Below are 27,428 nucleotides of genomic sequence, written 5' to 3' on the forward strand. Positions count from 1 at the left end.
TTTGGTTAATTAATAAATTTAATAAGATTCAAATCGATTAAAAAAAAACCCATTATGCCAACTAATATATATTCATGTGACAAAGGTCTTTACGTTCATGAAGCTCAGATATAGTTCCTACTTACAATATGCGATTCAAATACTGATATAACTGCTCTCATACTACACATTGAAAGTTTTCAACTCCTTACATACATGAGAATGAATCAACTCATCATCATCACCATTTACAACTTATGGCCCTTCATAAAATAATTCGGTGAATTAAAAGCAATATAAATAATAAAATCATGCACACAATCAAATAAAATCTACCACCACCATAAGAGTATGGTATTATTTATGTAGTTTAATACATCAAGGCGTGAAAATCAGCATGGGCTAAACTACATTGAGCAAATTTCATGTGTGAACAACACGTACAAGATAAAAACAACCATTGGGGGGAGGGGGAATAATCCCTTGACTAGGATTGGCGTTTAAGCAGTACCTCATATATAACAAAATCAACAAAAAAGAAAAAACAATTGCTTTTTTAAAAAGCACAATTAAATTACATTAACTATTCTACTCAGCGTTTGAAATTTGTTTAAATAATAATGATGAAAATGAATTTGTTTAAGTGAGAAATTATTAAAAACAATTATTTTAAAAGCTATTCCAATCAAAATACACTGAAAATAATTTTAGAAAAAATTCAAGTTACGAAATATATTTTTTTAACATTATGTGTCGTTTCCCCAAAGGAATTTTGAAGCCCATCTACACATATTTTCTCTGTCAGTAGAAGCTTTCAGGATGTATAGAACAGATGAAGTTTTTCCCCAAACGTTTTGTCTACATTTACATCATCAGTGGATGATTTACAAAGTGATCTCAGTTATCTAGGAACGGCTGTGTGAAGAACTATTTCTTTAGAATATTTATCGATTAATCTAATGCAGAGAGAGAGCTCCCACTCAAAAAAAAATTAGAAAAAGTAGGACAGCATCCCTCAGACAAACATAATCATAGCAAAAAAAAAATTCAATAAATATTTTTGTTTTTCCTCTAAGATTAACATGAGACAAAACGAAATGACATTGTAAGAAAAACAATTTCGGGCCAAAACAGTGTACTACAACTACATCTTTTCTGTCTCTCCTCACAATATGTTTACATCCTTTTCTTTAAGGAGTCTTCCAAAGTCTAGTCCGTCAATTCTCATCCTTGATGCACAGCAAATTATAAAGACATTGATGCACACGCAAATTATGAATTTTTTAAGAATGGACGCTCTTTCAAAATACCATCCAAAAGCACAGTGCAAAATGTGTAAATTACAAGGTGCAATTTAAATAAATCAAGGTGAACATTTTGCTGAAAGATGGTTTTGCTGCACTGTCCATTCATTTTTAAAGGGATTTGTTTACTGTTCAATGCTAACATCATTGTTTTCGACAAGTAAAGCACTTCCATTTCTAGCTCTCTGCTGAGCATTATAAATATTGGTTATGCCTCTGCATGTTAAGAATGCAGAAGACAACTGAATGCTATTGAGTAGCAATCAGGGTCACAAAACCTAGAATAGGATTATGCATGTTATGCAAACTGTTGTTTCACCTATACACAAAATTTGCACCATAATTTTGAAGTATGAATGTTAGTTACTGTTTAATGAATAGTCCAAGACCATGAAGAAGTAAATACAAAATTATTTTTTCCATCCAGACATAAGTTTTCAATGTCAACTCTAAACATTGACACAAAATGGTTCACATACAACCTCAAATAACCTGAAAAAATGATAAAATTTCTGCTTTGACAGAATCATTAATTGAAATTTGCTACATTTGTATTATTTGGCAATATATCAATGATTTTTTCTCTCTTTATTTAAAAACAATTACACGAATTTCATTGACAGGATTTGGTAGGAAAAGTAGGACATTTTACAAAAAAGTAGGACAAGTGAGAGCCCTGTTATAATGCCTGGAAGCACTTCATATTATAGATAGTTGTTTGGTTTCCCAGACGCATCCTTTTTTTTTTTTTGTGCTTTGCGATAAATAAAACAAAAAAGGTGCAATCTCACCAAATTGTCCATAGCGTCAGAATTTCCCACAAAAATTAGAATGAAATATTCTAATGTGTTCATTTGTTACGAATGAGCAATATTTGTATTGTGACCGACAATGAAATTTCACCTAAATGTTATAAAAGCTACCATGAACAATAAATAACTACACTATATCCAATAAGGAAAAAAAAAACCAAAACTAGAACCAATTCAGATGTTGAGCACCCTTATTGAGCTAGATTCCGAAATAAAATTCATGATCTCTGGTGATGGATGATATGCTTACAAATCTGTTTCATGATACAGATTTCTTTTCTGAACAATGTAACATAAAAACACAAATACAACACTAAATAGCCCAGTATTATATGCAGGGTTTCTACTGACAACTGCGTTTGCACCAAATCGTGATGAAATATTCAGGAGTAAATAAAAGATCAGATTTGCCAAACGATCAATTCCATTTACCAATATTGTAAGACACATATGGTTAAAATGTTTTCCATTAAGCTACAAATATTTTTTTCTGTTCAACCAAACCTTTTTTTCTGCTTAAGTACAACTCCAGTCTATCGCCATGGGCAATTTACTACCAAATGAGCTGTGCTGCACGTGTACCTAACAGTCCGAGTACATATGTGTGGTTTTACATAAATTTCAGTGCAATCTATTTCTCAGACTATGAGCACAGTTACTGAGCGCAACTCCAGTCTATCACAATTCACTACCAAACGAGTTGTGCTGGAAGTGTACATGTGTGTCTAACAGTATGAGTATGAATGAACGGTTGTGCATGAATTTCAGTGCTGCCATCTATTTTTCAAATTATGAGTAAAGTGCAATGATTGCATATTAGTACTGTTGTAGGCCTGTTGCTCTCTGTGACAAGACCTTTTAACAGGGAGATTGACTTACATCTGCGTCTCGAGAGTGTGAATCACAGAAAAACCAGCTTCAGGTCATTACTGATGTGCTGCTGCTGCGATTCCAACCAGTCACTATGGCTATTTAACAATTGAGCTAAATTGAGCTGTGGGAATCGCTAAAATTTATGAAATGCCTGCAGAAACCCTGTATAATGTATATAAAAAAATTTGAAAAAAAGGTGAGAGACTCAGAATAGCACCTGAATAAGTTTATGCTAAAATACTCATTATAGAACTTCTAATGCATGTAAATAATTTTCCAACTTTATTTCTAAATGAGTAATGCACAACGTTTAAAGTTATAATTTACAGACATATACTCACTCATTATTAGCAACTATAAGAGTTTGATTACTAAATCATTGTCAAAATCTAAAATTGGGTGCTTCATCTGTACAAAAACCAATAATTGGCTGAGAAATCTAGTCATTATAGATACAAAAATGTGTACCCTAAGAGTAACATCGCATGTATTAGAAAATATGAAAGTGGGAAACATATTTTCTAACACAATATCTTATTATTTTTATGGAAGTGGCACAAATTTTTTACAGACACGCTGAATAACACTAGAAAATAGAGCAGTATTCCTTATATACATCATACACACACATAGTACAATACATGAAGTCAAAGCATCACTCAACCGGTGTAAAAATATATTATTCTGCAATGGAGTTAGCACACGAAGGAAGCCCTCATTCCACTAGGAAATGTGTATGTAATATGGGGGGATAATGTCATGGGAAATAAAAAGTAATATGACTCCTCATTGCTTTTAAATCGACAACTTACGCAGATGAAACAAAAAGCAATTACTTGCAGTTCGACACAAACGAGACGAAAAGAAAAAAATTGTCATCAATAGGAGTGTAAGTTCAACAGGATTTTAGAGAATTGGAAAGGGATTTCTACCTTGATGAGGAATTATACAAAAGTATTTAGAGAATTTTGTTTTGCTCGGATTGCCCTATACTATCTCTATCAGCAATGAATTCTAGTTTTAATCTTGCATCTACATTAATATGCAAACCACTCAGAAACAGCCTAGTCCTTCATGAGAATTTGGGAAAACTGAAGAAACACGTTTATAGTTTCAAATGACATTATGTAAGGAGCGGGAAAATCAGATGAGATTAGCCTATTTCGTTCTCCAATATATTCTAAATCGAAAATAAAAGCTGTACAAACTTGATTGACAACACGACTTTATATGTATGCATATACATATTTCTTGCCAGCCTATAATATACAAGTATATGATAACTGATATGCATTATACTATGAACAATGATTTAAATGCGTGTATGTCATGTTGGCACTTTCGTCATGGAAACAAAAAACATCAAACAAAATGTCACATGAACGACATCAAGGTAAATATATTTAACTGGCACAAACTCATAAAAATTATATTATACTGATCAAATCAAACTGAAAACAAATAATTTGACTCATAAATATATACATATAATAACTCTGTTGAAAATATATATAAGTAAAAATTTTTTTAGCAAAATACTGGATTACTATAACATATTGATCAAAATATCACAAAAATTATAATTCTCTGTGTGTATTTATATATTATTTTTCAATCATGAGAAAAATGACAAAATAAAAAATTGTGCTTTATTTTTTCTTCTCATGAGCGTCTTTCTTGGAGAATACTTAACGCTTCTTCAGATTGTGTTTCTGCATTGGCTTTGTACTTCTCGATTTCTTGTAGAACCTGTTTAAAAAAAAAATATGTATTTATTCATCATGTCATGTAAAACAACAGATTATGGAAGTACAAATTCGATACATTTTTCCTTTGAAAAGTTTCTGATATTAGCAGCAGATCGAGGAAAGTTTTAGAGGCTGAAATGTGATCCAGAGGTGTAGTAAAATATGAGGAAAGATGATCATGCATGCAACATAGAATAATCAAATTTTATTAGAGTTTTATGCTGAAGAACAGTAAATGCACTTTTCATGCATTAAAAAAAAGGGGGGAAATGTGATTTTTTTCAGCTGAAAATCACTTCTAATGTGTAGTATGGCTTCCCCTGACTTAAATCAATGTTTGACACACCTGTGAGACATGGACTCGTAGACATTATTGATGAGGGACTGAGGTATTCTACACCCTCCCCCCCCCCACTCCTGCTGAAGTGTGGTTTCAGGCTGTTAAACAGTTTTTTTTGGGGGGTGATGGACAACCAGCAACCCTTCTCCCTACAATGTCCCAAACGCGTTCAACGGGATTCATGTCAGCAGAACATGATGGCCAGTCCATTTGAAAGATTCCTTCATCAAAATGGAAGCCATCTACAAGCGGAGCACGATATGGGGTAGTGTTATTGTCAATAAAAAGGAATTCATTTTCAACTGCTGCAACTGGATCACAAAAGGTCTGAGAATCTCATCTCTATAGTGTTGAGCTGTCAGTGATCTACTCCTCATGATGTACAGGTCGTTGCAGCCATTTATAGAGATACTCACCCAGACTATTAATCCGCCTCCTCCATACTTTCACACATGAATGCCAGATTGTTTTGAGTGCCATTTTCTCTCCAGATCAAGTCTCCTATTGTCAGGTTGAAAATTGAATGGGACTCATTGAAGAACAGAACATCATTCAACTATTCATTTCTATCCCAAGTGACATGTTATTGTGCCCACTGTCTGTGGACAGCACAGTGATGTCTGGTCAAAGCAACGTACACCATAGGTCTGCAAGTGTAAAGACCAACAGAGCAGAGTCAATTACTTAGAGTTCGAGTTGAAGCACTGGTTTCAATAACTGTCCAAAGTTGTTGCTTCGAACAAATGACATTCATCCTGTGGTTTCTCCTGGCCATCAGTCTCAAATATTGATCTTCATTTTGTGATGTTGAAAGCATATGACCTTACCCTGATCTTCAGCTTACACCTCCAGCTTCCAAAACTTGATTCCACAGATGGGAAATCACACTTTGAGAAACGCTAATGGCTTCTGCTACAACGGATTACCTTTGACCTGTTTCTAGATGACTCGTAGCCCTCCAGGCTTCCAATTTGTCTAAATCACACTGTTGAGACATCATATCCATTTGTTTAAGTAATCAAGAACCATTTTATCATTTCTTTCTGCCACCTTCATAAATTTTTTTATAAGCCATGTTCCATGGGCTGCAGATGACAAGTGATTTTTCACTTCAAAAAAAAAAAATTCTGCGTACTTTGAAGTTTGTATTTCAATCTTTTTTCTTTCACTATGGATAAAAAAAAGAGGTAGTTGTGTCACTTATTATCACAAATTTGCAATATCCGCTGATTGTTTTGAGCAGTGCAATTGGCGGTGTAGTATGAAAAATTGTTCTGTGCTAACAAATACTTATTTCTTAAACTAGTATAGAAAACCTAACTAATTGAAATTGTTTCCCCGACTCCTGCTATGCAAGTATGATTCCCATACAAATCGATAAAAATTGTTCTAAAAAAATAAATAGTGGGACATGAGATAAACTTTTTTTTCACACAGTAGTTCAGACTACAGTAGTTGTTTCCATCTTTTTTTTTTTGTGACTAGCTGAAACAGTGGCGTTGGAGCCAGGGGGAGGGATTGCTGTGGGTACTTGAGCACCCATTGTAATTTGTGACATCGGTCTGAGCATCCCCAGAATTTATTGAGGAAATCTAAATTTCCTAAATATAAAGAAGACGACAAGCGCCCACTGGTTTGAAACACTTCCAACTAAACAAACTACAATCCAGTAGTTATGTATGGAAAAATTATGTGTAATTGAAGCAGCATTATAAATACAATTACTTATTCATTTAATTAACACATATGGACACACACTTTAAGGAAAGAAAAAGAATACAAAAGGTAAACACATAACACATGTTGCCACACACGAAACATAATTTGCACTCTGAGGGGTGCACTATAGATTAAGTAAAACATAAGTATGGGAGACCAATAAGATCACCAACATAGATGCCCCTGAGCTGACATAGCTATACAGGAATATGGACGAGGTACATGTGTATGGTTTAGTAGTATTAGCTGACGTTACTGACAGCTACAAGTTCGATTGCACAAGTTTCAATTTCAGAATTTAAAATGTTTTTTATGACACTTCTACTACTGGGTCACGCATGCGCCTTATAAACATTCTTCTGAGGAATTTTCAATGAATTGGTATACACTGGAAAGTTCTGTGGCCATAACATATTATGATATATCGCAGTTATTCCCATTTTATCTTCCAGAAGTGCTGCCACCTATGTTCCAAGCTGGAAATCAAATATAAGTTTATTATCAATTAATAAGTAAACTGGAAAAAAATGAAAATATCATAAATATCTTCCTCTCTCTTAAAATATATAATATATAAAAAAATATACCTCAGATTTGTACTTTTCATCTCTAATACCCTCTGCATTTATTTTAACATTATAATAAGCACCTAAAACTCCAGTCTCTAAACAGCGAATTCCAACCTGTGAAGAAAAAAAAAAACCATGCATACAGTTGCAATGATTAGAAATCTTCAACTAAAGTTCTTGAAGATACAATCTCAAAGCACAGTCTAGTATTGCTTCCAAACAGTCTCATAGGGCTGTGATACACATGCTGCTAAGTAGCATGAAAGTGGCATGCTACTTACAGTAGAACCTATGGCAGGGCCGTAACTAGGATTTTTTGTCACCTGGGGCAAACATGATTTTGCCGCCCCCACAACTTTGAAATTTGATAATTTTGTGATGGCGTTCTTTGTTCCCTCAAAATTGCTGCTTGGGGCAGCTGCCCTCCTAGTTATGGCCCTGCCTATGGGACCAAAACCTTTGTTCCCTAACAGAGAGTGTTCACTATTGGGTAGGTACGATATGAAGTAGAACCTCTTTTATACGACTTTCACATTTATCTGACATTTGGCTTTGGTTGCAATTGGTACACTTTTATATACATTACTGAATATAAAAGTGATATACGGTGGTTACGCATAATCATCAATTGTCTCGATATATAAAAGAGGTTCGATTAAATCTCACTACATCTATCTTTTTTACCGGTGATTATGCATGATTCCCAAATAAAGTCTGATAAATATGGGAAAAATTTATAACCTTTCTTCTCTTCATTGAACCCATTAATTATTTTTATCTGTAAATGGTACATGTACTACACATATTTTGCAATAAAAATTAAATTAAAATAAGTGTGAAGAAGAAATAAACGTTCATAACAACATTATCAATTATGTTTGCTTTCTTCACACGTATCAACATGGGCAAACAAAACTAACATTACCATTCGGAATCAGCATCCTGGACCATAGTTATTTTCAGTTAATCAAGTAATTAATTGATGGATTATCATATTTACCAATGCGAAATTGGGATTATACGTAATCACCATTGAGTATGTCAAATTCTCGATTTATGAACAATTCATCAATAACACAATATCACAAATTAGAGTTTAGAAAAAAATTTTATAGTTTGTCTGATTTTATTGTCCGCTAACAGGGAGTGAAATATTAAAGCCCTATCCCTCAGGACCTGGGATCTGAAAAGTGTTCGTTAATGGGAGGTATCCGTTCAGGAAGGTTCTACTGTAGTGACATGAGTATCACAGGCCATACTTTGTCTGTAAAAAAGGCTTAAATGCAGTCAAGAATCTTGAATTTTATTGTTTGGTTTGTATCATACTTATTTATTGGATTCATGAATGTAGTGGCATCATTCTAATTGTATATATTGGATAGTACACTTGCTTGAATTACAAAAAAGACTGGGGCTTAATTCCTCTCAGAGACGATTACTATTATTACTTAACCATACATGCACCTCTAAGCATTCTTCTAGGGAATTTCTAGTTGACTGGTACATACAGGAACGTGTTGTGTGCATATATGTGTGGCTCTAAGGTACTCATGCTGTGAGAGTTATACTTATTTAGGTTATAGGTGCGTGGATGGCAGGAGGAGTGACGACATCTTTTATAAAAATATCTTTAATTTTAAATGTATACGACAGGAATACAACATAAAATAATACAAAACATTCTTCCCTGACAACAGCAAGAGCTGCTATCACCAGTGCGTTCCAAAACCCAACTCTATCTACCCTTGACTTTGATCCTGTGATCGCTTTGACCGATTCCCCACAAGTTTTATACTACTACTTTACCACATGCCAACTCCAGTCACATCACTGTATAGCAATTTTCTACTTATTGAGTTGAAAATGAAGGTGCCATTTACTGGTGATTACCTCGGGTTCGGTACGGAAAATAACTTGTTATTTATGTTCTTCCCCAGGATGAAACCCACAAACCTGATGACAACCTTCATGGGGGTAGTAGAGCATTTTACCACTGCACCGCTTGGGTACTTTTTTTGTTTTACAGTGGTGCTGTCATCTGTTCTTTATGTATTTGAAGTGAAAAGGCAAGTGCCTGAACTTTCACGTTCTGCATGTATTGTGTTGAAGTTTGTCTGCTCTCTCTGCGGAGAGACTTTTCAAATGGGAGACGACTCACATTTACTTGGGAAAATTTGATAGAGACCAGGGCTGTGAATGTGATTTTTGTGGGGGGCGGGAGGCGTGATTTTGCCACCCTCACTAATGTAAAATTTGATGATTTTATAACAGTGTTTTTGTTCCCACCTAAAATTTGTCACCCATTAAATTTTTCCACCAGGGTCAGTGTTGCTCTCCCTAGTTTCGACCCTGGTAGATATTGATACCAACTTGTTCTAGACTCTGCCAGGAAACTGGGATGGAAGAGATCGCAGCAAGTGTAAGTTATTGATTGAGGAGGGAAACTAAATATATTTAAATTTGATGGTAGAGTTCTGGCATTTTGTTCACTCATGTTAGGAGTACAATAGCCCCATCTGACTTCTTTAAAAATTATGCACTAAAACTTTCGTTGAAATAACAATTTCTCAATATATGCGTTTCAAACTATTTTTCCTACAACCCTATCTTTGGCAGTGTTGCTTTCAAAAGCACCCAAGTTTCTTATATTTTTAAAATAAAGGCATTGTATATTTTGAGCTTGTTTTGGCATTGATGCTTATAAGCAACTACTAAACATTTGATTTTTACCTGTGTGAGCCATTCATGAAGTTTCTATAATTACAACCAGAATGTGGTTCAGAGGTACATGTGTCTCATTTCTTGACAAGCCTCACAAGAATGATTTTTGACCCTTGCAATTTGGAGGGAAATACTATGTGTGTAGGAGATATATTGTTGTGTGCATTCTTGAACAATGGCAGAAAAGTGAGTTGGCAGAACAATAAATGAATAAACTATTAAAATCATGCAATTGTAAATGATATAAATACAATGTGTTCTCTAAAGTGTAACATCCCATATTTCTTTAAATAATATTTTTTTAAATCATATAATAGTATTCGGGGTACCTGATTTGTTTGATACCCTTCAAAAAATTTCTCCTCATGCTTTCCAATCAAAGGGTTAGGTTAAACAAAGAAATAAAATCCATGCAATCATTCAATGAGACCTAAAAGCAGAAATGAAAATACAAACTTGTACCTGTAAATCTGACTTGGTTCCAAAATTACCAATGACTGCTAATTCCTTTAAGGGGTCCCATAGTCTATTGACAAATTTGGCTAATGACATGGGAACAGATATTGCTTTCTTTAAACCAGCTTCCATAGCATCATCACGCCTGCAAAAATTAATTTGTTGATAGTATCTATAAATATGTAAAATATGTCTACCATGAATCATACTGTGATGAACTGGAAATAAATTTAACGAAGAAAGATTCTCCATGTCATGAATTTCAACTAATCTAACAAGAATGAAACAAAATCCTTTTCCATAGAAACACTAATATTTTTGATAATTAATGAATGGAAAATTATGTTTCTCTAAAAAAAACTTAACTTCAGTATAACAACTTTTTTGGTAGTACAAAGCAAATTTGTTATCTCAAGATTTGATTGTCTTCAGTCAAACCCATAAACTTTTCTATTCAACAGCATTTTGACAATTTTTAATATTTTTCTTAGAATGTTTTTGTTTTGTTATAGGACTTACATATATAAATTTGTAATATTGCAAAAATATGGTAGAACTTTGCTAACTTAGATATTAATCTATCTAAGTTAGCAAAGTTCTACCTGAAGATTGATATTAATCTATCTAAGTTAGCAAAGTTCTACCATATTTTTGCAATGAGAAATTCAGTTGTTATCTAACCAACATCAACCATTTAGTTGGAGTTTTTTATGCGAAAATACAGTCAAATACTGATTAGTCAAATGCTGAGGGGCAGATGAAGAGAGATTAATTGTTTGCTTTACTAATTAAACTACCCTATATTATTGAAGATTTTCTGGCAAAGTGAAAACTTTGACCTAAACAGATATCTGTTATCAAGACTTGATGGCATACATAAATGAAGAAAAAAAAAACCTACATGGCTTCTTCTTCTGGCGTTGATTTTGGTAGTTTTAAGGCATTCTGAGCAATAGGAGAAAAAGAGAAAATAATTAGTGGGTCATAAAAAATATAATATGGAAATCGAATCTTGAAAAAGTTATCCTGTGTGTGTGAGATCCAATCAATCGCTCACCATATAATCATTGAATGCAGTTGTGTCAGCATCGACCACGTTGATTAGCTCTTTCATAGTATTGTGCATGATTGGAATGATTCTTCTCATGTCCGAATCATATATTTCCCACTGTCGCTTTCCATATGTCATCTGCCCAACCATTGCTGACAGTGCAGCACCCTGGAAAAAAAAATTACAAAAAATAATTTTATCAAAATAGATACTTAATATATTTACAAATGTACATAGCCATAATTGCATTTGCTACAAAAAAAATTCACAAACATATATCAGCGTAGTGCTTGATGATGGAACTCAAATATTGTGATAAAAGATAATTTTACCATGGCAGCAACTGCAGCAGCCACAGAGCCTCCGCCCGGAGCTGGTGTGCGTGCAGCAACAGTCTTAATAAAGCTCTGTACACTCTTGTTAATAAGAGAACATTCATCACCACTGGGTAGCATATACTCTATAATTCTTTCTTTTGGATTGAACGGGCCAAGTGAATTGAGTCCTAATCTGTTTATTGCCTGAAAATATAAAGAAAAAACATATAAAATATTGAAGAAACAACCAAAAAAAGTCTCTTTGCTGAGCATTGTAAACATTGTTTATGCCTCTGCATGTTAAGAATGTGGAAGACAACTGAATGCTATTAAGTCATTGTATGATAAAAATGTGTAACATAAACTTCATGTTTAGTGTTGATAAGTGCATGGTCCCTAATTTTGGTTCAAACAACACACGTTTCACTTATGATTTCAGTGGTGTTATTATTCTAGATGCAACTAGGAACACCTTTATGTATTGCATTCTCATTGACAAATGGCTTAGGTTTGCTGAACACTGTTCAGCAGTGGTCAAAAAAGTGAACAGAATGCTCGGTTTCATACTAAAAAAGGCTCTTCACATTGTCTTAAAGTGATTCTTCCACTTTTCTGGAACTTAGTTCGTCCTAAACTAGAGTATGCCATAAGAGTTTGGAGACATTACCAACAGAAGGATATAGACTTGACTGAGCGGGTGCGTAGAAGAGCTGCGAATGATCTGTTTGGTATACAAGGCTTGGGCTATGAAGAGAGACTTGATTTCTTCTATATGTTTACATTGGAAGAATGCGGGTGTCAGAGGGACATGATCAATATTTTTGAAATTTTCAACGGGATAGATAGGATGGCCAATTAATTATTAATATGCCGTCACTCGACTGCTTTGACAAGGGAACACCAGTATCGATTAGTAAGGGACAACTGAAGGTTGTGGTGTAGCAGGGAATTTTTCTGTAATAGCGTTGTGAATAAATGGAATACTTTACCCCTTTGAGTAGTGAATTCTAACATAATTGACATGTTTGAAAAGAAATACAATAAACATGTTGGATAAATCAAGAAGCTATCCCTAATTAAATAAGACAACCATAAATACTTTTTATGGGCAGTGTATTATACTTTATCAATGTATATATATTTTTTAGTTTTTACAATTACACTTTTAATTTGGTTATTTTAGAAACATATGAAATCCATATTTGTTGTGGGCATCTTTTTCTCAGCCACATTGTCAGGCATTTTGCCTGCTGTGGCTTTGTATTTGCATTTATTCATTCAATATTTGTTAGCTAAGGCTTATATAAAAGAATGGTGGGGTGAAATTTGATGCAAGTGATATTTTGCATTATAGATAAAATCAGTTACGATTGAACTTTCTATAATATTCATTGGGTGATTACTAAAGTAGGTTATTGATTAAGAAGATAAACTAAATTTTTTTAAAAATCTGCAGAAGCAAAAAATAATTTTGAGATTTGGTTAAGTCTCTTAGAGAAAGAAATATGTGGATTTCAATAAAATATGAGAGGTATCGATCAAAGCCATAATGGAAAATTAACTAGAAAAGCAGTTGGATACATTATCTCTGAGTATGTGTACCATTAAAAGTAAAGCAATCAAACCACAAAGAAACCACTAACCAGATGAATTTTCTGATCTTCTTCCAAGACAAACAGATTGTCCCGGCTGATATAAAATTCGGCCGCTTGCATTATTGCTTTCAAAGGAACAACACCAACAATCTGTGATCCTGTCACAGCTAATCTGGCACTCTTGGCACCTTTCCTCACCTATTCAAACAGATAAAATTTCTGAAATTACCACCATATACGCAGGAATTGGAAATTAATTTTCAAGTCAACGGCAGTCAGAATAGTTCCACTTACCTGTATTTGAACTGTACCCAATGAAATTGAATATGATTTAGTATCTACAAACATCTTATTAATATACTGTAAGAAACGGTCCATTTTTTTTCTTTTGATGTTTTTATTTTGCAAATAAATGATTGAATTAGATTAAAAGAGTAGATTTAGGAAGTGGAAGAAAGTCATACTTCTTCATAAGCCACATGAATGGGAGTTATATCATGATCAGTTAGATTGATAGAGACTTGGGCCATGTTGGCTTCTTCTAACCACCAGCCAATAGCTTGACAATTTTTTAATGTACCTGGCTGAAGGGAAAAAAATATATATACTATCAAAATTTATTGTAAACAAAAATACATTGTTTATATATGTTACTGTTAAAGAACAAAATTGGCCAGTTCATAATTTTGTTAAAAATTGACCCAGATAATGACCAAATTTGGGGCTTGGCGCAACCAGTTCGCAAAGTGGCTGGAGATCCCTTGCGAACGTCAGAAAAGAAAAGGCATGATTTGGGATCATCACATCATTTGACGTATTTTTTTTTTGTGATGATTATGCTCATGTTAGCTATTGCAACCCGTTATATCACAGTCACAGATGCAGTAATCTTTTTTTTTTTTTTTCTAAAAGTTTGACCAAAAAAAAACTATTTGTCTATTATTATATGAATAGTTTTTCCCTCAACTTTCTCTCATTTTTTTCTTCTGTCTCATCACACACATAGAGCTAATCCAACACAGCTACTATATATAGCAACGTTCGAAATCATTGGTGTTCTGCTAGTCTGAGGCCACTGATTTAACAATCGGACCACTGAGAAAGAAATTGTGGTTTTCTGCGGGACCAGGGGCAAAAAACTTTGTGCTCCCTCTCTGCAGCAATACATTGATCCTGGAAAAATCTCCTACGGGAAAATCACCTATCTGCAGTGGATTTTTTTATGGATTTTTGCACTCTCCTTCCTGATGGTATATCACTCTTTTAAATACTAATACATTTGGGAAAATTAATTATAATTATTATTATTTAGAACAGATTTTGTTTAGCAAACTAGTCATGATGTCTGCGATCTAGTAGGTTCTCATATTCACTTGTCCCAATGACCAGTGACTTTCATTTTTGCAATTCTAATGCTGTATAGCCATGCCCTTACATGTTCCAGAAATCCTTTGAGGAAAAACTGTGTGGTCCTGGCCTTCAGTATTTCCGGAACGTGAGTGGTGGAAAACTGTGCAGATTTGGAGGACTGTTCAGGTGTCTTGATGAGAAAATAGTCTGATCAAAGAACGATTTTGAATAATTGGACAGGCTGACCAGAGTGTGTGTGGCACTGCATTAGTTCAGTTTGGTTGAGGCCGGGGTTCAATCAACATGTCATTAGTTTCTCGCATACATCACTCACTAGTGAACTGGAAGGTATTCTGAAGCATGTGTGGCGGAGGGGCAGAGACGCCAATGACATGCTATAGCGCGTCAAATATCCGAATTTCAGAAAAGGACGCATAAAAATTTGGTTCACGCGTCCTTCTGGATGCGTTCTTTCATGTTTCCAAGAAAAAAGTAGAGAGAGAAAATCCCTTTCTTTTTTTATCATCTATCACGATCGCACAACCTTAAAAAAGGGGTTTTACTGCTTTGTGTACTGTACTGTATTGATATACACGCAGGTTGTTGAAGATGACAGATATCCAGTTACTTCTCTGAATGAGGGGGCCATGTACAGAATTTTCGAATTACAGAGTTTTTATTCCTCTGTGGATTTTCTCACCTTCAGTTATATAACGGAAATTACAGTACTTTCACGGCTATCTGCTGTCATTCAAAGACAGCGTCTATAAGGTGTAAATTTGCCTTGTTAATGCAAGATTGCTAATGCACATTTTTTGAGAAATGATTTTGAACGCCCGTTCAAATTGTAAAATATTTTCCAAGACCATTCAGAAGAAAAAAAATGAATCTGTAAAATCTCTACCTTTAATATCCACAGTTTAATCATACTAGTGCGAAAATCATGGGTGCGTGTGCAGAGCATACTTTTTAAAGATAATTTTTTTGAGAGGGACCCATTGTCACTCAAAAAGGACCTAGATTTTTTGAATAATCTCAGGACCCAGGTAAATTAGAGTACAGCTACGTTTCTGAGGGGGTATTCAGGCCACATCCGGAAATCTCAACAGGACGGCCTGATCAATTTTTCCTCAGAGGATTTTTGGAACTTGTATGGGCCTCCTTTACATCAGCACATCAAACATTGACCTGTCACTTCTTGAACTGGCCGGCCATAGCCAGAATCATTTCTCCAAATCAGACTTCCACCAAAACTCTGTCAATTCGCAAATTTGCAGTACTTCAGGACCTGGCACAGTAACGGATATATATATATATATATATATATATAAGATTATTGAATATATCAGTTGTAATAAGTAATGTACTATGAAATGCAAAGCATATACCATTGCCATGATATAAATAATTTAAAAAGATCAATAGTTAATTGCATTAGTTGTTAGAAGATGGCAACAGTATATCATATTTCCATCATGTAATTCAATGTCAACTGTTTCAATCATAGTAAACCAAACATATCTATTAAAATTTAGAAAAAATTGAGTGACAAAAGAATTTAAGGATGGTTTCATCAGCTGATTTGGTTACAAATGACCCAAATAGTACTTTTTAGAAAAAAAAGAAAACAAAAAGTTTGCATGCTTAGATCGTTACAGTCCTTTACTTTCACAATCACCTGGTCTTTTCCCCTTCCTTGTTCTCTGATGTCTAATGCGATTCGATGAGCTTGTTCTTTAGTACCAAGAACATTAACATTATATGCGATGAGAAATTTTCTGGCACCTGACATTGTAGCACCCCAACGAGGAATAAATTCTGATGGACCGTAATCTGGTTTCCATTCTGGCTGTTTGATCTTGAATAAAATAAGAAATATAAAAACATTTTCATTTGATGTGATTTATAGCTGGAGCAAAAGATTTTGACTACTATACATACATCCCTCACTTTATGCGATTTTGCTATAACATGATTTTTAAAAGTTGATTTTAGGAATTCCAACCTGCAAAATTAGGCTTGGAATTTAATTTTAATCCTGGTAATGGGCATGCAAATCGAAGATATAGAACAGAGTTAAATCCTTTGACAGCAAAATATGTTGGATTTGATGATGTAGCTGAGACAAATTCTCAGATACAGCTCACCTGATCTCACTGATGAACAACGTTTAATAACACACCGACAATGCTATGAGAAATTTAATCGAAAAAAGTGGCTCCAGTAAAACTAGAATTTTCATATCTGTGAGAAATATTCAGAATTTTCTGGCTTTGCTGCCAAAGTTTTTATAAGGAGATGAAAAAGTGCTGCTCGTCAGCTAAATCTCTACTGTTTTATTAAAAAGAATTAACAGCCTATCATGCCAGGCTCTTATCCCTAACTTACCCATGTTAAATTCAACTCACTTTACTTGATTCCTCCTTGCTCAACTATTTTGCAGAAACAATTAGTTGTGTAAAGCGAGTGACACCTGTATACTGTAAGTAGATTTCCTGCTTGATCATTGTGATAAAGTGTGATTATCTTAAAACAAAATATTTGAAATTTCCCTTCATTGGCATTTACGAAATTTTGTTTTCCAGCATAGAGCTGTAAACCACATGCTAGAAACCTTCTGTTTCTCTATAAAGCGCTGCAGACTGAGTGAATAGAAAATAAGTGATAAGTGAACTTGTAAACTATTTGAATTAACTGAACATTTTATAATTACATAACTTAAAAATTAACTACCTAACTTAAATATTGAATTAGGGAACTGTTTCGTTTTGTGAATTACAATTTGCTCAATCGTACATTGATTATTTACATGAATTTATAAACACTTTCAAGAAGCATTACTTGTTCTAATATTGAGTTATGTAATATATAATATTATAATTATATACATAATATTATGTTATGTTATTGAATAATTATGTGTGACTTATTCTAAGTTAGCAGATAATTAATGGCTCTATGATTTACTGAAACTGAAATAATATGTTATGTAATCTTTATTAATTGTGCTGTGATAGTTACTATGATAATAATCTTAAGTGGTACTGAGATTTAAGTGTTACATCATCGCAGTCTTGCCCTTAATTTATAGAAATGTGATGGATGATTTGTTCTTCGCTTACTTCCTTTATTAATATTCATTTTCTAAATCTCATAACTTTCAGTTTGTTAGGCCATTAATAAATTAAAAATTCTAAACTATATCGGTGCACGACATTTCCAGTCTGCAAGCCACATATGGGCCATTTTTACCCCTTGTGGGCCAGAAACTAATATACATAGGGTGGCCATATGACTACTTTACGGGACATTCATCCTAATTTTGGCCATCTTGTATTTTCAACAAACTTGTAATTTATTGTTTACTGAAATCAAGGACTGAAATTTTCATTTTTATAACTCATAGATTGTATTATGATAACTATGGCTAATTATTGCAATATAACATATATTATATATTGTCATATTCATCTCACATATTTTGTCTAAGTTTTTTAATAACAGGGTGACTCGTTAAGGATCCCTGCCCAGAGGGATCACAAAGAATATCTTTCAGAGAAATGTTGCATTACCAACCTTCAAAAAGCATTTAAATTAACAGAAATTGATCAAAATAGCACATATGAACATATTTTCTTTTGATATTTTAATTTTTCATCATCTTGGGACAAGGATGTGCCTGCACCTGTTTATGCCTCTGCCATATAGTGAAATCATAACTCTGAACATGCAACTTGGTGGTTCACATTCTTTCTTATAACAATCATTATAAGGAAAAAGAGCTCATTTACTTTTTCAGCTAGTCCTTCATATTCACCAGCTCTAATTTGAGGAACCGTCTTTCTATGATCCTGTTGTGCTGCATAGCCATATAAGTAAACTGAAAGATAATATTTGCTAAATTTTACTGTCAATAAATATTACTCTGAGAAAACCATCTTAAAAATTATCTAATTTTAATGAATTATTTGGAAAAATTATTTTAATCAGCTTTTTCCATCATATAATTTTATCTTTTTTTTCTCTCTTTTGTGCAGATGTTTTACCCTACAGTGCAACAGTATAGTAAATTTTAAAAAGTAAGCATGTTGAAAACATGTGCTTTTCAGAAATAATAGTAGTTCCTAAACTGAAACATCAGGTAAAAACTCAAAATATTTTTCAATTCTATATTTCTTCATAAAAAAAAGTAGCCTGGAAAATGACATTTGATAAAGACATTCACCTCTTTTCTTTTGAATCACTTTAATTTGTGAAGTAATTTACAATTGTAACTGATTTAAAAGGAAGTTCAAGTGATTGCTACATTCTTCTCTCTAAACCTTTCCAACACAAAATTTCGTAGGTGGCAACTGGTGTTGTAGGACTTGAACCAATGTTTTACAAATGTCATAAACGGAAAATAAAAAACTGGGGAAAATTTTAATTTGGCTATGAACCTTCGATAAAATATGTTTAAAATAATAAAAAAAACATGCGCTGATGGCTTTTCAGAAGTCTGAAATCCCTTCTCATGTGGTTTGGAAGTGTTACACTGCACTTTGTAATTTATCCAATAACAACAGAGTCAAGCTTTACTGGATGCCAGGTCATTCAATTATCTCAGGTAATGAATTGGCTGAAAGGGGGAATGAAAGGGGCTGGCTAGAAGGGATTCCAGGACTCTATTCATGGATCTTAAGCCAGCTTTGGGCATTTTACAGGAATTGATCAGAAATGCTGTTTTCAACTCATTCAGGAGAAAACAGCACCAAGATTGGCTGAACACTGATAGTCAGCGACAGGCAAAAGAGATAAATTGTGACTACCCTAGTTTTAGGCAGAAGGAGCTGATGAAGCTCAGAAAAAATGTCATTAGTAGAGCTGTTAGTCTACTTAATGGCCACTGTACTCTTAAAAGGCATCTTAATGTCATAGGAATTAGTAGTGACTCAACCTGTAAAGGTTGTTTATATAAAGAAGAAACAGCTATTCACTTTCTTTGTGAATGTGAAATGTGCTCTGCACACAGGTATGAGCACTTGAGTCGCAATTTGATTGAACCATGAGAGCTTCAAGACATTCCTATTAGATTTCTGCTGAACTTTGCTTAAGCTACAGGTCTCTATCGAAAACGTCTATTTTTTTTTTGGGGGGGGGGGGGGTAGTACAATAGGCCTCTGGTCGCAGTGCTAGGTTCTGTGGAACCACCCACCCATAAGTCTAAGTCTATGAAAAAAAGATGAAATTATACAGGTCCTAAAAACATATATTATTGAAAAAAAAACATATATTTTTGTTTAATAAATATAATGTAACAAGTTATAATTTTAAAGATTGGAAAATAGACTGGGGAACAGCCAGGAGAATGAAATTTTCTACGGAAATGAAAATTTGTTTGAGCAAATTTTAAAAATCTGTTGATGAAGAAATTGAAAACCAAGTAGCAACTTCTCAGAAACACAAATATAAATAGAAAGTGACGGGAAAAAAAAATGCTGCACCAAATACATTAAACGTATACTGCTGGGGACACCATTTAGGCCAATTTTGTGAGAATCACCAACTTAAATGCAATAAAACATGAAGTTTTGTCATTGGAAGTCTTAATGAAAATACCTAATTTAGAAAAAAAACGTTTGTACTAACCAGGTACTTTTAGCTCTGCTGTCAGTTTTGCTGCGAATTTCCTTGCGCAGTAAATGCATTCTTCCATTTCCACTCCCTGTACTGGAATAAATGGGCAGACATCTAAGGCTCCAAGCCTTGGATGTTCACCTGAAGTACCAATATTCACATTAAGTACATTACATAGAGCACATGTCTTACAGATTGACACAATGATCTATTAATTATACAATTTTTTGGAGGATTATCATTATACCCAGGGCCATCTTGAAAACATCATGGGCCCTAGGGCAAGGTGATTTTTATGAGCCCCCTCCTCACCTGGCTAGAAATACCCACCACCAATTTACATAATTACTCTTGACAATTGTATCTTCATCAATATGTATCATGAGGCTCCCCAGGACCCCTTGCATTTAGATGGCACTGATTATACCTTGACAAAAAAATTTGAGTCAAAGTTCAGAAGGGTGAGTCAGTCAGATGTTAATAACATTGAAAAGTGTTCGCATAAATGAATGACGTGATTTTAAAAATTTATATCTTCAAAGCTATTACACATAATATTTTCCATTGAAGACAGGTTTCCGCTTAATACAGGTTCTGTAAAAAACAGGTTTACTATATAATAATTAAAAAAAAAAACTTTATCAATGAGATAAATTATCTGTGTATTAAAAAAACAATTTCTTCCATAGCAACCTTTATGTTTGGTCATGTCAATCAACTGATAGGCTTTGCGGGCTGCATTCAGTGCTCCCTCTATTACAGCATCTGGAGATCCCACAAATGTATACACTGTCCTGTTTGTCGAAGGACCAGGGTCCACATCTAACAAAGAAACATCTTTTGTTGATGATATTGCTGCTGATATTGCATCAATAACCTGGAAAAAAATAACATCTCACATGAATTTATGAGAGTAATATAAAATTGAAACAATTAGTAATTATAATCAAATATGGGTCCAAGAGAAAAGATATTTTCCGGATATTATGCCAAAGTGAACATGAAAAGAAAAGTCACCTTGTCTCCACTGGGTCTCAAACCCAGGCCCTCTAGTAAACTGGGCAAGCATGCTACCATCTACACCCTGGAGACGTAACCTAGCCTTCCTTATTTATAAATATGGGTTCAGTTAGGAAAGAAACTTTATGTAATGAATGTTTATACAAAGGTTTCAATAGTTGGCTGATGCAAAGATGAATTCAGGTAAGAAAATTCAATTCAACTGCCTCTATGAGAAATTGAACCCATGTTCTCTCACTTGCTGGGTGAGCGTGCCAGACCACTACACTACCCAGGACACAAACCCTTTCCCTTGGAGTTTGTGCTTTGGCCTGAGTAAGGTCAGACTCTCCATTTACAGTCTTGTTCAGCATGCATGAGCTGTAAGGAAAAAGGTTTGTTGCCTTTTTAGTGCAGTGATATAGATTGCTCAAGGAATCAGGTTCGATTCCCTGCAAGGGTGGTTGAATTTTCTTTCCAGAATTCATCTTCGAATCAGCTAGTTGGTGGAACCTTCACATGAATAGTGGAGAATGACATCACATCTTCAGATAAATTGTTATACAGTAAAAAAAAAGTATGATTATGTTTGGATTAAAGTTAAATAGAGAAAGTTGAGGAAAATCTTATTTCGGAGCTTTGTTTCTGTATATTTTATATTAGGGCTGATAGAGAGATGGGACAAATATTGGGTTACTATTTTGGTAATCACCCCTTTGGCCTAATATCATGCACATCAAACTAATTTTAAATTATATTAATTGGAATTTATTGTACAAATTGAAAATTTACTGATCATATTTCTGTGCTCAGATGGCAAAATGTCATAAGTCACTACTTTTCCCAAACATTTGAGTTGTTCGCATTCCCAAGTCTTGCTCCTCAAAATTTTGTCTTTCCCTTTCAGTATATGACGAAACAATGAAGGCAAATTGTGATAGGTCAAAAAGCCACAGCACTGCATTTTGGCAAAATATTTTTTTACAAATTTGCTACAGTGAAATTTTAAAAAAGTTACTTATAAAATTTTGCCATCTGAGCACAGATTTTATTGTGGTGTATATCCCTTTTGAGAAAGAGAATATGCCAAAGTGAATTTCTACGATAGGGTGAAAGTGAAAATAGAATTCTGTTGCAATAAAATAAAAGCGAGCATGAAATACACAAGCCAAGTTCACTACTGAAGGAAGTAACTAGACAAGATACAATATACCTTGGCTAATGAACGCGTCTGCTTACAAATTTTTCGGCTGACAAATATTTTTTCCATTTTTCCGCCTGAGCTAACGAATGCAGATTCAGCTAAGGGACATTTTAGTTGATATGGATGCATCAGCTCTTATAAAACAGCTGTGTCATGAGATAAATTTTTGTGTCAATCAAAATAAATCTGATGAATAACTAACTCACTTGAGCCACATTAATATTTTTCCATCTGGGAATCGCTACCTAGTTACCCTTCTCTTTAGCAAAGATTTTGAGACATTTGATGTATACGAAATGGTTAAGTCAAGATAAAACACGTTCAAAAAAGTGCCTTAGCCCTTGAATGGTATTAATAATTGCTGTATGCACTGAAACCAAACTCAACAGTCTGGACATTCTAGGGACTTATCTTTTCCCTCTGCATATGTGTGTGAGGGAGAGATTAGCTGAATATATCACATAGCATACCGTCTCACACACTTTTTTCACTATGGCTCATGAAACTGACTGCATAGCATACAATAGTGCAAAATTTGAAAGATATCCAGTTTTTCATCTTCCTTTAAATTATCCTTCATTCAATTATGAAGTTGTTTATGTCAGCCTTTGGTCAGTTTATATATATATTTTATAGTGCTTCTTAGTGTTTTACGAAAGTTGCTTTGCAATTTTGACAGTTCCTAGAACAAATTAAACTAGTTTATAGAAACCTATAGATAATCGTGTTTTGGCTAACCAGTTAGCTGAGGTATCGCTATATCAAACTACTAAGAAAGGCAAAAGGGGAATTTAAAGAGGAAAAACAAGAAAATGAGTCACAAATTTTATAATGCATCACTAGGTGACAGCAAATAAATGGTTGGCACTTGCTTAATTAGATGTAAAAATAATACTGATTGCTGTCACCGACCATGCAATATACCATTCAGCATATATATATGTGCTCCATTGGTTAAATATTCTATTTGTTACTATAGATTAGAAGGTACAGCACTTGACCGGCATTCGGGGGACCTGGGTTCGAGTCTCGGTAGGGGGCAAAGATGAGAATTTTCCCAAAATCAGTATCTCTATAAAATTAGCCAGTTTTTCTCTCTATCTTGTATTAACAAGAGGAGAGTACATCTTTCTCTAAATATTAAAACAGGTGTTGAAAAAAAATCTTTTTAAAATCATTATATTTGATATCATTGGGATTGATTGTCAATATCAAGGAAATAAAAATCGTTAAATTGCCAGTTTTTTTAATATTCAAATGATATATTATGTAATTGAAATTTAATAATTTAAAATTTATAATAATTTTATTTGCAATTAAAAACACAAATTTTATTCCTAATTGTGATTTTTAAGAAAACTCATATTAGGCCACCGAATATTGGGTATTTGGCCAAATCACACTATTTGTCCCATCCCTACATCTCATTAGTCCATATCAAGTCTAATGACATGCCCAAAACATGTTAGCACTTAATGTTTTAACTATAATTTGTCTTTATTGCTGGTTTTTCCTCTTCATTGTTGTAGATCCTTTTTTTTTCAAACATGTAAAAAACCATCCTATATTTTAGACATTCACGTCTGAAGAGTAATAGACACAAGAACAGGCATTTTCAATGTAATCAAATGTCAAAAGATTCAAACACAAGTCTAATTTAGCAATAGATTTGTTAAAAAATTATTTAAAACCATTTTATTATAAGATTTTCATTAATTTCTGTCTCGTGTGAATAAAAAATCACATAAACACTCCAGTTTAAAACTTATCTATCAGCTGACTATAAGCACTATCTTCACAGCTATCATAAGTTAACACATGTATGCTTGTCATTATTTTTCTTTGGTCTATATCAATAGAGGCATTTCGCTGACTGTTCACAAAATAACATTTAATCTCCTACAAAGATAACATTTTAAAGTTGGTGATAAAATGCTTCTTGAATAAAATAAAAACAAGATAAGGCAAGACTTGACCTTGAATAAGTTTCTAGAAAGGAAGAAGAAAAACAAGAAAATATCTTACCCAAATTCATTAGCAATTAATGATCAAATTACTTCATCTAAGCTTATTTTTCCATTGAAATGAAAGATATAAGTGGATTTAGGTTTCCAAATAAGGAATTACCTCTGAGAGAGAAATCCGAGATTTATTATGATCACTGATCACCATTAATTAAAAATAAGAAAATTTAAAGGCATAAAGACTTATGCCTTTTCCACATCAAGTGTTTTATGTCATTTCTACATCAAGTGTTTTATGTCATTTCTACATCAAGTTCATATATGCATTTATAAACTTTGTAAAATTTACTAGGATTTATAACCAGGATTAGGGTTTTGACATAACATGTCAAAAACTTGTTTAAACTGCCAAAAAACTGGTTCAAACCATCAAAAACTGCCAAAAACATAAACGAATGCTTCTGGATAATATTTTGAACACTATAAATATATAACATGATGAAAAACCTACATTTTTGCATATTACAATGTTTTATTTTTTAAACATTAATTTACTACAATAATTAAAACAAAATATTAATTATAATTTGCAATTTTGAATTTTTTCACATAAAAAGAGTCTAGAAGATATGACATATAATTTTATTGTCCATTTTTTCTACACTACTGATAACCTGTGTTCAATTTACTTAGCAAAATAGAGCTGTTTATTCAAAATACGTATGATAGGAGATCAGGGTTAGTCTTTTGACTTCAGAAATTAGCTAAGTATTGAAACAGTCAAACAAATGTACTGTCAATGTTGTCAAATAGTTTTTATTTTACCTGATAGATATGTTAAATAAAACTCTTATTTTTATGCGGATTAAAGTGTTTTATATTTCGAATTACAATTACTGAGCACAAAATAAGTATTTTGAGACTTTAAATTTTCTGATCTGCCCAAAATTTTATTCCATATTATAAATTCTCTCGTGCAGTATCTGTTAATACACTAATTAAACTCATTTATTCTCACCTAAAAATGTCTTAGGTCAGGTTGTATAAATCCTGAGTTTCAAAGAAAATTTTTATTGATACCCATAGCATTGTTTTGCACGTTTAGATATAGCTTCAAATGGAAAAGCATTGCATTATATAAATGTTAGTAAATATACCATATCATAGTCAAACCTGGTCATTCTTTTTTGCACTACGAATAAGTTATACGAGTTTCTTAAACATCATATACAAGGCAGCACTGCCAAATTAAAGGGCATTTTAGTAGTACAATTTAGTATTTTGATTGCTATATATATTCTAATGTTATGTGCAATAATGGTATTATTTTAAGTATTATCTAGATAATTTAATAATAACAGAAATCAACATTACATGTATGGCACAAAAGAACTTTTTAAACACCTATCTGTGTTATAAAAAGAGTACAGCGAATGTTCACATCCATTCACATGAACATATGAGCAGTTGAAGAAATTTTGGAAGGTTAATAATCATCTTGAATTGAAGAATATCAAATCATTCAATAGTTTTTCCTTCAGATTTTATGTTATGCTCTATTCAAATTGCATATTTTGTAAGAAAAAAAAAAATAATAATATATTGCCAAAATAATTTGTGAGAGAGTAGAAAATTATTGTGCAATCATATAAGAGTATTTATTTTTTGTTTAACCTAGTCACTCTGAATATTACGTGCTATTAACATGTGTATTTCCAATGGGCATTCTTATATTGAAAAGCAAATATTTGAAGTTCCTGACACAGGGGTTTTGGAATTAGTATATAATTGAATCACTAACCACTTTGAATGATTTTAAAACCCAAAACAATGAGAGTGTAGAAGAATGTGTGAATGACCAGAAGAGTGACCTAGAGTGCTTGCAGGTATGTGTGAATGACCAAAAAAAAAAAATGACCACAGAGTGAAGAACCAGGTCTGTGAGTGATCTAGAGCATTTGCAAGCAAGCATGTGAATGACCAAATAAAAATGACTCACAGAGTGAAAGACCAGATCAGTGAGTGATCTAGAGTGTGTGCAAACATGTCAACCTACCCAAAAGAATGGTAAAGGGGTGTGTAAAGGTATAAATGATAAAAAGAGTGACCCAGCAAGGAACCATGCCAGTGAGCAATCAAAAGAGTGACCTAGAGCATGTGCAAGCATGCGAATGATTAAATGAGTCACTTAAAAAGAGTGTGAGCATGATAGTGATCAAAAGAGTGACTCAGAAACACAAATGTGCTTGCAGGAGTGGGGAGAGGGAGGCCAAGCGGGTTGTATTTATCAATTTCAATTGAAATTGTATCACAGGATGGCGAATTCACGGAAAGAGTAGTCAAGAAAAATTAGACAAGAATGGGAGAATCGCGGCAAAATCCGTTTAGCCCGCATGCGGAAAAACCATAAATGCGCCTCTGATCAAAATAATACCGTAATTCCCATCCCCCCTTCTTTTTATAATTTAAACCATGCAAATTGGAATTAAATAAATATGATAAAGCATTATATACCAATGAAAAAATGGAGTGATCCTTTTTTTATATATTAATAATATATCCATGAATTTTTTCTACCTCTTTGCTTTGTCCTTCGGAAAAATTCGGCACACACTCCACGATCTTCCTTTTAATCATTTTGTATCAACTTTGGAAAATTGAAATATTTTAAAAATAGAAATAATTTTGTGTAATAAACTGTGTGTTTTATTCAAATGTTGCGCAGTGAAAACAAAGTTATAGTTATTGCACTACTCCGTGTAGGAGTGCTTCCAGAACAGCTGTTCTTTAAATAACGCGGATAAGAAAAGA

At 33.4% G+C, this 27,428-nt stretch overlaps 1 protein-coding gene across 2 annotated transcripts; it reads right to left on the reverse strand.

The window, feature by feature from the left end:
- Positions 1 to 27,428, reverse strand: LOC149088764 (formimidoyltransferase-cyclodeaminase-like). Of its 2 annotated transcripts, none has more exons than XM_089249845.1 (13): positions 27,195 to 27,428; positions 21,144 to 21,327; positions 20,463 to 20,591; positions 18,626 to 18,714; positions 16,501 to 16,692; positions 13,949 to 14,068; positions 13,533 to 13,682; positions 11,905 to 12,093; positions 11,579 to 11,740; positions 11,423 to 11,466; positions 10,528 to 10,666; positions 7,363 to 7,458; positions 1 to 4,717 (listed from the first exon to the last, which is right to left on the reverse strand). In XM_089249845.1, the coding sequence occupies exons 1-13, from the start codon at positions 27,252 to 27,254 to the stop codon at positions 4,631 to 4,633; spliced, it is 1,641 nt and encodes a 546-aa protein (XP_089105971.1). In that variant the 5' UTR covers positions 27,255 to 27,428; the 3' UTR covers positions 1 to 4,630. The 2 variants fall into 2 exon arrangements, with proteins under 2 accessions (XP_089105971.1, XP_089105979.1); XM_089249853.1 differs by having other exon boundaries at positions 16,513 to 16,692; positions 27,195 to 27,395.

Source organism: Pholcus phalangioides, unplaced genomic scaffold, assembly GCF_987345545.1.
Source record: "Pholcus phalangioides strain wild (caught in Gottingen) unplaced genomic scaffold, Ppha-v1.0 ptg000003l_1, whole genome shotgun sequence".
NCBI classification, from domain to species: domain Eukaryota; kingdom Metazoa; phylum Arthropoda; class Arachnida; order Araneae; family Pholcidae; genus Pholcus; species Pholcus phalangioides.